The sequence below is a fragment of the Vipera ursinii genome (assembly GCF_947247035.1).
Source record: "Vipera ursinii genome assembly, chromosome: 2".
Lineage (NCBI taxonomy): Eukaryota > Metazoa > Chordata > Lepidosauria > Squamata > Viperidae > Vipera > Vipera ursinii.
Window position 1 is genome coordinate 214,871,766 of NC_139513.1, and position 12,592 is coordinate 214,884,357.

The window sequence follows — 12,592 nt, forward strand, 5'->3', positions numbered from 1 at the left end:
AAAGCATCAATCTGAATGAGTCCTTCCCTCTGCACTCTGATATACAGAGGGAGAGAGGGGAAAAAAACTCCGTTATTCCTTTCCACTCTATTTGGGCTCTAGCTATACCCCTGCACAGTTTTGGCACACTCACCTGTCCCAAAACATTCTCTCTAAAAGAAGCATAGTCTTTGGCCAAAATGAACATAAATAAAAATGTTCCCTAAAAACAACAGCTTAAAAGAGTCCCAATGAAAGGTTATTTTATTTTTTATTTATTTATTTTAATTCCATTTATATCCCGCCCTTCTCCGGAGACTCAGGGCGGCTTACAAGCTTAGCAGTATAGTATGCTGTATATTTATAGTCATCTGACAGCTCAAGGCAGTGTTTTTTTTTACTCTTTACACTATGAAGTTCATCAGCACAGCAAGCCTGGACTTGTCCTGAAATCCTTCTTCTGTAATGTAACAGGAAGTCCAAATTTGGTGGCCTTGGAGCCAGGCAAACCCTGCATTTGATCCCTTGAAAACAAACATTCAGACTGGAGCCTGCAGAGATGATGAAGTCATTAGAAAAGTGAGCTTGTTAATATCCTTGTTTCCACAGTGGACCATCAAACTCTAAGGAATCCATGGATGTCTCTCTAGAACTGGCTAGCTGTTGCAAAGGTAACGTTAATGTGTTTGTTTTTTCTTATTTGGATGGCCTTATAAATGACTTGTTTGTACAAACTATCTCTGTGCTCCAGAGGGTGGATTGAAGAGTTGGGGAAGGATGGGAACTGTGTGAGACTGCTCTATTTGATCTCTGAATCACAGGCTTTGTGGTACTTCAGGTGTTCCTGCCGGAATGCACCCGAAGACCCGCCAGTTAAATCGGGATGTATTTCTGGGGGAGCTACCTATGTTCACGACAGCGTGCCTGGCTGAGGAATTCTGGGAGTTGAAGTCCACAAGTCATCGAAAAGCCAAGTTTGAAGACCCCCTGACTTAAGCGCTCTGCCTGACCCCCCCACCCCACCCCGCCCCATTTTGAACAGATTCACCCAATGTATCGAGCCAAAGGCTGGGCTCTCCTATCACATACGACAAAGCCTATTCTTAGCAGCCTGCGTCAACTCGGCCACAGCCCGTTTTAAAAAAAAATATGAACTCGCTATTGAACGTATGCGAAATAGCATAAGAGCCTTGGTGGAGCAGTGGGCTAATGCCTCCTTAAGTAACACCAGCTGCCTGCAATTAATGCAGGTTCGCATCCCACCATGCTCAAGGTTGACTCAGCCTTCCATCCTTCCGAGGTAGGTAAAATGAGGACCCAGATTGTTGGGGGCAATTAAGCTGACTTTGTAATAATGCCGCTTGGGGGGTGTGTGTGTGAAAGCCCTAATAAGCAGGCATATACATAGAATGAAGGCTACTGCTAAGCTTGTAAGCCGCCCTGAGTCTTCGGAGAAGGGCGGGATATAAATGGAATTTTTTTTAAAAAAATCGTCCCCCCCTAATGAGATGGGTCTTTGCCATTCCTTTTCAGCTTAAAGTCGGACTGGATAAATTTAACCCTCGACAGTCCGGCCTCAAGTCGCCCTTAACGTTTGGGAGACAAAGGAACCAGGGCGTGCACATATATCCGCGGGCACACTCGTAAACATACGCAGGTAAGCCCAAAGCCTCCAAGACGAGTTGCTCGTCGGCTTCAGGGTGGACCGTACCATTTCTAACCATAAGGGAGCGCTCTGCTCCAACCCATTTTCTGCCCAATGAACCGGGCAACAGCCGCACGCAAGTGGGAAAAAGCACCGGCCGAGTCACTTCTGAGCAAAGGTGCCAAAGTGTCTTTATTTATTTATTTATTTTTATTTTTATTTTTAACTAACAGAGAGGGGTCTTCTACGTGCCCTGTCTTACGTCACGCGAGGGGCCTTATTCCCAGCCGCGCTCAAAGCCGCCGTCCAATAGAAGCCGCAGAATCCCCGCATCCTGAATTCGGCCCCTCCCACGCCGCGCGCCGGACAGAGCAGCTCTAAAGACGCACCGAAGGGGCGGGAGGTTCCACTCGGGCCAGGCGATTCCGGCGTCCTCCGCGGAGTTCCGACAGCAGGCGCCGGCGTTGGCGGAGCGCATGCGCCCCCGGCAGTTTCTGCCGCCGCCGGTTTCCCTTAGCTACCGAGCGAGGGCGCTAAATTGGGCAGCCGAGCTAACCGGCGAACGTCGAGCTTTCCTCGCCGTGGCCTTCCAGAGACGAAAGGCCGTCGGTGGAAGAAAAGAGGCGAAGAAGACGGCGACCTCCTAGAGGGGGAAGGAAATTGCCCGAGCGGCACGACGAAGAGGAAGCCAAAGTCTGGGTCGTGGGACTTTTGTGCAGGGCCGGTGTCCGGTGCGCGAAAGGGAAAAAGACCGAGCCGCCGGCTGGCGGATGCACTGACTTACTTAGGCGCTCGCCCTTACGACTTAGAGACGCCGCTGGATCAAACATGGAAGCGCCAAACGGAGACAACTGTCAGGCGAACCAGCTGGCCAACGCTGCTGCCCGCGGAGATCTGGAGACAGTCGCGGGGCTGCTGGAGAGCGGGGCGGACCCCAATGCCATCAATGGCTTCGGCCGGAGTCCGATTCAGGTGGGACCGAAAGATCAGAGGCTCGGTGTAAAAAGGGAGGAGGCGCGGCTGCACTTCCCACTGGCCGCTCAGCGTGCAAGGGCTTCAAACGTTTCTTGGCTTTGAGGGTCTACCGTGAAGTCATAGGGTGGGAGGGTGGGGGGGCTTGCCTCCTGGTGTCTATTTCCACCACGGTCGCTCGAAAAACTGCAGCCCCGTCACACTGATCAGGATATGTATATGTATATGATGTATATGTATATGAAATATGTATATATATATATATATATATATATAGAGAGAGAGAGAGAGAGAGAGAGAGAGAGAGAGAGAGAGAGAGAGAGAGAGAGAGAGAGAGAGAGAGAGAGAGAGAGAGAGAGAGAGAGAGAGAGAGAGAGAGAGAGAGAGAGAGAGAGACGCCTCGAGCTTAACTCGAAAGCTATTTTACTCGGGGTCCGGGCTCGGCGTAAAGAGCTTGCAGCCCAAGAAGGGACCTGTCGATCTCTCTCCATTCCTTTCTCCCCGGGCTTAGCCCTTTCCCCACGTCTCCCGGCTACCCACTCTTCCACACGCGCAGTCCCTCTCTAGCGTTCTGCTGCCACTTTAAATCATCTGGATTTTATAATTAATTCAGTAACCGCAGAAATGGCTACTGTGCTGAGGCAGCAGCTCTGAAATCACACCATATGAAGCAGAAGTTCTGTTCTGGACTGTATTACGGTATTTGTTTCTCTCTCTCTCTCTCTCTCTCTCTCTCTCTCTCTCTCTCTCTCTCTCTCTCTCTCTCTCTCTCTCTCTCTCTCTCCCTCCCTCTCTCTCTCTCTCTCTCTCTCTCTCCTCCCTCCCTCTCTCTCTCTCTCTCTCTCTTTTTTTTTAACCCCTCTTGCGGGAAGACCATATGACACTGCTTCCAAACTGAGGAGAAACTTTTGTCCAAGCCCTGACCAGGGTGGAGACTATATACACAAACTTAAATCAACATTGTTCAAGCATCATGTATATATTTCCTCTCTTGTGGATTCAAGTAAGAAAAGAAAAGGGCAGGAATAATAATAAATATTAAATATTTTTCTAACCCACCCCCCACCTATTTTACCAAATAATTATTAAAACTATTTCAGAAGAAGGATATACCGGTCATGAACTAGCATAGTCTAATTCATTTTTGCCAGTTGATTAAATTAGATTATATTTTATATGAGGAATGTCTGTGTTTGCAGCAAAAGAAGATATCTTGTAAAAGGGAAATAAAGTAGAGGGGCAATATGTATATTTCAAAAGCAAAAAGCATATACATATGCATGTTTATAGATATATAATAGATGTAATATATAGACAGACATATAGATATAATAGACATATAAAATATATCACCTTTTAAACTAGTTTTAACAAGGTTTAATCATCCTTGCCTCCTTCTAAATTTTTAATTTTTATAGGGTGTTTTTATATTTTGACATTTTATTATATACTGCCCAGAGTTCCTCCACGAATGAAATGGGCAGTTCAAAAATGTGAAAAATAAAAATCGCCATAGGCCAGGGAAAAAACACAATACATTTATTTTTCAGAGGGTCACATCAGAGGATATATTCCCTTCTCAAGGCTGGGTCGTCTGATTTTTTAAAAAAAGTGGTTGCGTTCGAGCCGTACAATGCAAAGACTATTTCTCGCTTTATTGTTTAACTGATTCGAATCTCTCCTCGATAATCAAGCATTATTATAAAACAATCCACATTACTAAAACCTGGAACTAGTTGCAAGTCCCATATCCATCTACTATACGGAAAACAGATTTAACGTGTGGGGGGGGGCACGACGAGGCAACGGGTGGCTCGGAGGTGATTTTCCTTTTTTTTTTTCCTTTACGATCCTGTTTGCACGGAGAACTTTGTGGATTTATAAGCTCGGGTTTTCGGGCACTATTTCATTGCCTTGGAGATCCACGGCGGCCTTGCGCCCCCCCCCCCCTTGCCTCCCCTTAAATACTGAGATTTCTATTTCCAAGAATTGCGGAGGTCGCGGGTCGTAAAATGTCCCTTTGAAGGCGAAGGAATAAAGAAATGTAGTCATCTAGGTGCGGTCCTGACTGGGTGGGACAAGCCAATTTTTCTTCTCTCGGGAAGCTTCCCTGCAGGCGGTGGCGCGATCCTGAGTCTGTCTCCTAAAAAAAAGGTTAAGGACGCTTAAATCGGGTGATTATGTCTCTTCACTGATGCCTATTGGGAACCGAAAGTACAGGCATATTGTCTCATCTACGCGGTATGCCTGAACGCTGAATAAGCAAGGTAGGAACTCCTCAGGTGGAAATTACCTATGAAGCCTAGAGGGGAATTATTTCCGAGAAATCGTGTGTACGAAAAGGTCCCTGTGCTCCCAAGTTCATCACGTTTCTTGCCTTGACGATTCTACTCGGCGTCCGTTCCCCCCGGTTGCGCCGCACGCCTTTATTATTTATTATTTGGATTTATATACCGCCCCTCTCCCGAAGGACTCGGGGCGGTGTACAGGGCAATTAAAAGTTAGAAAGGAAGTTAGAAAGGAACCGAGACGCAAATATAGGCAAGGACTTGATATCGCTCTGCAACGGATACGGTCTCCACCGTTACCCCTCCCGGGAAAAAAGAGAAAAAGTTTGATTTTAAGAATTTATTTTATGTATTTATTTTATTTATTTTAATCCCATTTATATCCCGCCCTTCTCCGAAGACTCAGGGCGGCTTACAAGCTTAGCAGTAGCCTTCATTCTATGTATATGCCTGCTTATTAGGGCTTTCACACACACCCCAAGCGGCATTATTAAAAAGTCAGCTTATTGCCCCCAACAATCTGGGTCTAATTAGAGAAACGTTTCCCAAAAGAAACGGAGGGGAGGGAGGGGAAAATCCCATTAAGAGTTTTAAATAAAAGTTATTCCCCCCGAGCAGCTTTCCGCAACTCAAAGCTTGAAATGCCTTCGAGAATTTGCAGGCAAAGGCAACTTAGAGACGGCGATCTTGGTAGTAACTGCAGAGTTTTAGAGTCTGGCAGCGCGGCTGGTCGGAGGGTTTTCCCCCCTGGTCTTCCGATCAGCGCTGTTGCTTCAAGAAATGTACAGTATTCCCGTTTTCCTATTTCGTGGCAATAGGAGTTTAATGCTTCCCTTCCATTAGATCGGGTCTCCTTGTTTTATCTACATGTTTACTCGGCGACGTGAGTAGACCGTTACCAAACAAACAGCAGATACCGATGCGAGTATGGTGGTTTAAGATTACCGGAGGTACTGAGCAAAAAAAAAAATAAGAAAAAAAAATCCGTGGTTTTGTCAGGCCGTGTTTAAACCGACGGATATTACACGGGGAATGATATAGTTAAGTATTGTGCTTGCGATAAGGCAGGGGGTGTCCGTTATCTCGCTGCACGTGGGTCATCTTCAGTCTGCCTTTAAATATCGCCTTCTGAACTCCTTGGACTGTAATACCCATCGTCCTCCGCCAATATGGCGGTCACCATCTCTACTTTTAGTCCTCCTGTTAAAACTTTACACCGTGGCAAGAGAGGTGTTGAACGGGGCTTCCTGAACCTGGTCAACTTGCGTGGAAAGGAGCTTTCTCTCTCTCGCTTAAACTTGGGATAAAACCCGTTTCTTGCATTTAGTCCCGTGCGAAACCCGGGTTTCGCACGGCGACTAAACGCTCCCCGGACCTTGCTTTCCTGTTCAACTCCTCGGAGCCGATTCAATCGAGCTCTTCGCCGGGTCTCGACGCCGTCTTCGCCTTTGCTCTCCAAAGTCTGGTTATACGCGCTAGGCTACGGCACCGGTCGCTGAAGCAAACGTTTCTTCCTTTCCTTTCGCGGTTTTCGCGCGTGGCTTTGCTCCTTTCAGAAGATTTAGCGCTCCCTTTTCTTTTTTCGGAGACTCTTAAGGCTTTGCGATCGGTCCCCTCGAATGGCTTCCTGGGCTGGAATGCAAGACTACTCCGCAGCACACGCGATCGCCATCACGCGTGGTCGCACTTGGTTAAAAAAAAACACAACAACAACCGCCTGGTTCGAGTTAAGCGGTCGCTTGGATGGGCTGAGTTTCCCAGCGGTCTTCGCAAATCTCTTAACAAAAATGCATGACTCACACCCTGGACGGTATCTCTTTACTCTCCTACCATCCGGTAGGAGATATAGGAATATAGCCAGCCGTACCAAACAGGCTGAAAAATAGCTTTTATCCGTGGGCTGTTAGGCTTTTAAATGGGACATAATCTTATGCAGAATTGACTTGGGAGGCCGGTGTGTGGTGTAGTTGGTTCACATAGTGTGGTGGGATGGAGGGTTTGTTGTCACTGTGTGTTGGGGGGAGAGCAGGGGGGGGGAGGCTCAGCTAATCTCAATGTACACATGTTGTACTTTGACAATAAAGGTTTATTATTATTATCATTGCCCCCCCTCCCCGCCCTTTGCGTTTAGAGAGACGCGCGGCATCTTATTATTGAGACTTTCTGTAAGACGTATCAGCCTTTTATAACCTTGAATGTCAACATTTGCTCTTGATAAAGGATGGCTCTGTGCCCAGTCCCATTTCACTCTCCTCTGCCTGTGTGGCCCAATTCGTCTGGTTTTTGTTGACTCGCAATTTTCTGGCTGCCTTTTCACCTCTACTCTCCACACCTTTTCCCAAACCTCACAACTGCCGCCCACTTTTTCACTATCTCCTGGTCTGGTTCTCTGGAAAGGGCCTTCTCTGGGATGCCGATTCTGGGGGGGGGGGGTGGCACTTATTTTTCCTATTTTCTTAGAGCAGGGACACAATTGTTGCCTGAAATGAAGCAAGACCTTAGAGCACATCAGGCAACACAGAAGAATTCGTAGTCACTTTATTTCTGGCCCTAGCGAAGCAAGAAAACGAAAGGGCAGCAAGTGAAATGATTATAGCCACCTTTCCATGTTTGCAACAATCCTAGAACGGCCCAGTACTTGGCAAGATATGTTTCTGTGAATGTACGCCCTACATTTTTAATGCATAGGCATCACTGAGGGTGACCAGCCGCTGTTTAAAGCAGGGCAAGGTTCAATTCAATCTCAAAATTAAATTCTCAATTAATGAGAAACAAAAAAGTTAACATTATGCTTACCTAGTAAATATTGTAAAATAAGAGCAGACCCGTACACAATAACGTCTTCAAGTAACATTTTGCATAAGCTGTGCTGTGTTTGTGCTCTTCCCAAAGAGAAAACTTTTATCCAATCATTAAAATATCAGCTAGATTGGCCTTGTGGCAGGGAATTCCATATGTGAGGCAGAGACTCGGAAAAGCAATTTCTTTTGTCACACCAAGTATTCCTCTGCCACAATTGTGATCTATTCCAGAGAAAGGGTTTAGGGAGTGAATAACCTGGGAAAGAGGTAGCCTCTTATTTCATCTGGCATTATCTCTTTTCCGTAGGACTCTGATGTGCATCACTAACCCTGAATTGTGCCTGGAAGCTGACTGATAGTTTGTGCAATCCTTTTAGGATCAGTATCATTTGGGCCATGTACCCATTAACAATTTCTACATTCTGCATTTTGTACCAGTTGTGGTTTCTGAATTCTATGATGGAAGTAACCCCAGATATTGTGATATGTTGCACCAATCTGATAAGATTGAACTGAGGGCATTTCCCACTTGCAGCTAAGTACAAGCACAAGCATGGTACAACACCTTCCCCCCCCCCATCTGTCCCCATGACATTGACTACATCCACACCCACCTGTAAATGAGACCTATTTACGCATTCCTTGCTACACTGGTATTTTCCCCCTTAAGCCAACAAGTTTAAGGCTAGATATGAAATGTGTAAAAAAATTTCACGTGTGCTTCTTTGCACGGACTACCAGGGAGACTGCAATGATACGAAACAGAAGGGACAGTGTCTTCACACAGTCATGGGGATAGACTCTAAGGCAAGCATTGTTGTATTTACTTTGGAGCCAGTTTTAACTCCTGGTGACTGCTTTGACAAGACCCTACACTAGTCTTCTTGGCCATATTTTCAGGAGTTGTTTGCCACTACCTTTTTCCTAAGGCTGACAGACAGTGATTGCCTGCCCCCAATTACCTAAAGCAGAATTAAAATTCCACAGTCTGCCTATTTTCTAACCTGGTGCCTTTAACCACAGCACAAACCTGGCTCTCTTTAAGGCATGCGCTACCCAGAGCAAATCTGATCTCTCCAGGAATAGAAGAGACGCAGTTGGCACATCAGCTTAGACTGGATAAAGGAGCTCCTGGCTACAGCTGTCATGTAAGCCTCCAAACTGCAAACCAGATTCTTTAGGAGCAGGAGAGCAGGATCCATCCAAACAGGCGGGAATCCTATTCCAGAATCCATCTGCTTTCTTAACTCCTTCAAAGTGGTCTTGATTGTCTTACTTTATTCATTTCCTGTGAAGCCATTATCAACATCAACCACTCCCCCAAGTTAAAAAAAAAAGAAATCTTGAAGAAAATTGGTGACAGTGTATCCTAATTGTGATACATTGTGACTGTGAACTTTTAGCCTAATGCCTTGCACTCTCAGCATCCTGTGTGTGTGTGTGCGCGCGCGCACATGTGTGCTTATTCAATTTAAATTGAAATTATAGTATAACATATGAACTCTGGATAGTACAGAAAACAACCCTTGTAAATTATGCCCTGTAGGCAACATGAGGCCAATATCATAAGGACTATAGAGGCCTTGATAATCTCTCCCTCTCTCTCTCTCTCTCTCCCCCCTGTGTATGTGTGTTTGTGTGTGTAAGTGTGCCCCTCCATTTTTAGAGCTTTTCCTGAAGGACTGGTAGGATGGGTGGACAGAATCTGTTTAGGTTGAACATCAGAAACAAATATGTAGCTGTCTGATGTTCTCAGTGTTAACCGAAAATAAATTGTATTTATTTGAATTGTTTGGATTAGGCCAAGGGTGTACTTGACCCTGAGTTTGCCCAGTGTCAGTATAATACTTTATTACTAACCCAGATTGGTTCTTTTCAAAGATGTTTTCCAACAAACAAGGCTACCATGAACTAATCACATCCACCAGAAAAAGGACTTATACACTTTATTTCAGATTCCTAGGTATTATATTTTACTTTTAGTGAATAAAATATATCTGACAGCTCATCTTTTGATAATTTATCAATTGTTATTTGATACATTCAAGTCTGACTGAAAAAGGAAGCTCTTTGTTTCCAAAATACGTAGGGTTTTTTTTATAATAGCATACGGTATGTCATTTATGCTATGTTGTACTATTTGTGTTTTAACTATACTAAACTCTACAAGGAAGATCTAGAATTAACAGCTGAACTGAAATAATTTAAATAATTTTGAAAAATAAATATATCCCAAAGGAAGATGATCCTGAATTTAAAATAATCCCCAACACCGCTAGGACAAAAGAAAGCCTAGACAGAAAATATCCCAGCTGTCCCAGTATCGTACTTTCAATAAGTGAAAAATAACTGTCTCATTTTACAGATAAATTACTTTGGACGTAAAGAAAAGAAGACTGATCCCCATTAAACGCAGTGACCAGGGAAGGGAAAAGGGACCAGAGTAAAACGGAGCAAATCTATTTATTTCTGGGAGTTTGAACCATTGACAAAAGGAAGGGAGGAAAAAAAAACACTGACCCTTGTGCAACGCAACAAATAAATGATTGCACATTCAGACAAGCCAGGATGGAACTGGAGAGACACCCCTTTGTCTTACGGGATATAAAGTTAGTCTCAAAGCTAGCCACCCTAATTTTCTTCAGCAGTAGGGAGAAGAAAAAACATGGTTCCAAGTTCCTTATTGGCAGTTTCTCCTATCAGTTTCCCACTAATGATATAATTATAAGGTATTAACCAATCCTCCTTGTGTCAACATCACTAATCTGTCTTACCTCTGATGTAGCACACCTTGCCAGACTTGCAGGTCCTTAGATGTTACAGGCATGCTGATTGGTTTTCTCCTTTGATTAACTCGTCCCATTAACACATCATTAACTGATGGGGAAATGCATTCCATTCAGGATGCTGGAACCCATTTGATGTGGATACGAAGTCGAGGCTTCTTCATTCTGCAGTTTGAAAACTTCCCATGAACTTGTCTAGGCAGATGGTCAATTTCTCTTCCCACATTCCATTTGGACACATTGCGGTGTGACTTTCTGAAATTCAGAAACAGGGGAAGATGAATCAACCACGAAATGTGCAATGATGAACAAAAGAGGCACCATTAAACATGCCCTAGGGGAATTATCAGGGCATAAAAAAAGACCAACAAACCGCTCTATGACTGTGCAGATGGCTAATTTCTGTCAAAAAGGCATAACTGAAAGGCAATCGTGTTTTCTATTTCATTGGAAAAGAGTTCTGGGGTGCAAAAATGACCTAGGCTGGAAACCGAGATCAAAAGGAAAGATGGAGGTTAACATAGCATTATGCTGTTGCTATTAATAGACGCAGGACCCCAGCTTACTGGAATTAATTTAATTTAATTTAATTCCAGTGGCCGTCTGCAAGTGTTCAGAATAGTCTTCCCCCACCCACCCAAAGGCATGTAACCTTTGCCATCTGAGGTGCTTCTTTCAACCAAAAAGGACCACCACTTTCTCTCTTTCCTAACTTTTACTCCGTCCTATCACGCTGCAGCTTTTAAGACCAAAGGTATGGCTCCAGATTCATTCTGTTTTAAAGGCTAGGATTGTGCTTTGGGGACTATATGCGTGGTTGAAGATGGAGGGAGACTAAAAAATAAAAAATAAAATCTCGGAACGAGAGCCGCTCCGGTTAAGACCAGGGTGTTACAGTCTAGATAAGGGGGCTGTTGCCAAAAGGGGAGCTGAAATTTATAGAGGACAAGCACAAAAGCCGCCCAGTCAAAACTCAGCTTTTTACTTTTTTCTCCCGTCCTCCAGGTTATGATGATGGGAAGCTCCAAAATGGCAGAGCTGCTGCTGCAGAGAGGAGCGGATCCCAACCGGCCAGACCCTTCCACAGGTGCAACGCCAGCCCATGACCTGGCCCAGGAAGGATTCCTGGACACTTTAAAGATCCTGCACCATTGGGGGGCTCGGTGTGATCAGCTGGACAGATGGGGCCACAGCCCGCTAGACCTGGCAAGACAGAATGGGCAAGCTCACGTGGTTGACTACTTACAAGAATTATCTGGTTGAAATGTTTCAATGTGATACATGAAAGACTAGAGCAGGGAATGTTCCTGACAAGTAACGAAAATAACAGCAATAAAGACCACGGTGGCTTGGACAGGCCTGGGGTGTTCAAACTAGATGCCTTTTTTTTTTCTTCTCAAGACTTGTGGAAAGACTAGAAGGAACAAGCTCTTTCCAACTAAAACTGGGTTCTACTTTTTTTTCCCAAGCTATTCTCATTTTTTAAAAAAAGCATTGCCTGCATCTAGGAATTGTATCAATTGGGCCAATTGTGAGTTCTCTCTTCTGGCCTGCTAATCTGTCTGTACGTGTGCTCTGATTTCCTCCCGATTTCCCTACTCCCCCCCAAAACAGAACTGTGACTCACCATAGAATTCTCCTCCCCCCCTCTGCATTGTGGAGCATGGTTCTGATGGTCTTGTGTTAAATTTGTGCAAAATAAATAATTTATTCCTATTTGGAGAAGAGAGGGGTTGAGGGACAGAAAGAGCTTCAGATGAAGCACCCTTTCGAACCTGCTTGGGAACACAATGCTCCCACCTACACACACACACACACACACATCTAGCTGTGCCACGTCATTTGGCTTCTCCTTACAGACTTCTTCCAACAGACCAATGGTTTGGCAAGATTTCAGCCCCGTGACTTGAATGGCCAGGAAAACCCTTTTGCTCAGAGCAGTTCAGCTTCCCAAGCCAAGACCTGCCACCTATCACAAGCAGAAGAGAAGAGGGGTGCTGCCAACCCCGGGGTGCAAAACACTTCACGGAGATGAATCCAAGTCCCTTCTGACAGCTCTACTTTCAGGAACGCTTGCAGAGGAGGTTCAAAAAAGACAAGATGGCACGTGCAACCATAGGA

General features: G+C 45.0%; 1 protein-coding gene across 2 annotated transcripts; it reads left to right on the forward strand.

Annotated features, from left to right (window-relative positions):
• Positions 1-1,992: 1,992 nt before the first annotated feature.
• Positions 1,993-12,180, forward strand: LOC310635269 (cyclin-dependent kinase 4 inhibitor B-like). 2 transcript variants are annotated; one of them, XM_083354025.1, is made up of 3 exons: positions 1,993-2,596; positions 9,567-9,648; positions 11,477-11,708. In XM_083354025.1, the coding sequence occupies exons 1-3, from the start codon at positions 2,453-2,455 to the stop codon at positions 11,575-11,577; spliced, it is 327 nt and encodes a 108-aa protein (XP_083210151.1). In that variant the 5' UTR covers positions 1,993-2,452; the 3' UTR covers positions 11,578-11,708. The 2 variants fall into 2 exon arrangements, with proteins under 2 accessions (XP_083210151.1, XP_083210150.1); XM_083354024.1 differs by lacking the exon at positions 9,567-9,648 and having other exon boundaries at positions 11,477-12,180.
• Positions 12,181-12,592: the final 412 nt, after the last annotated feature.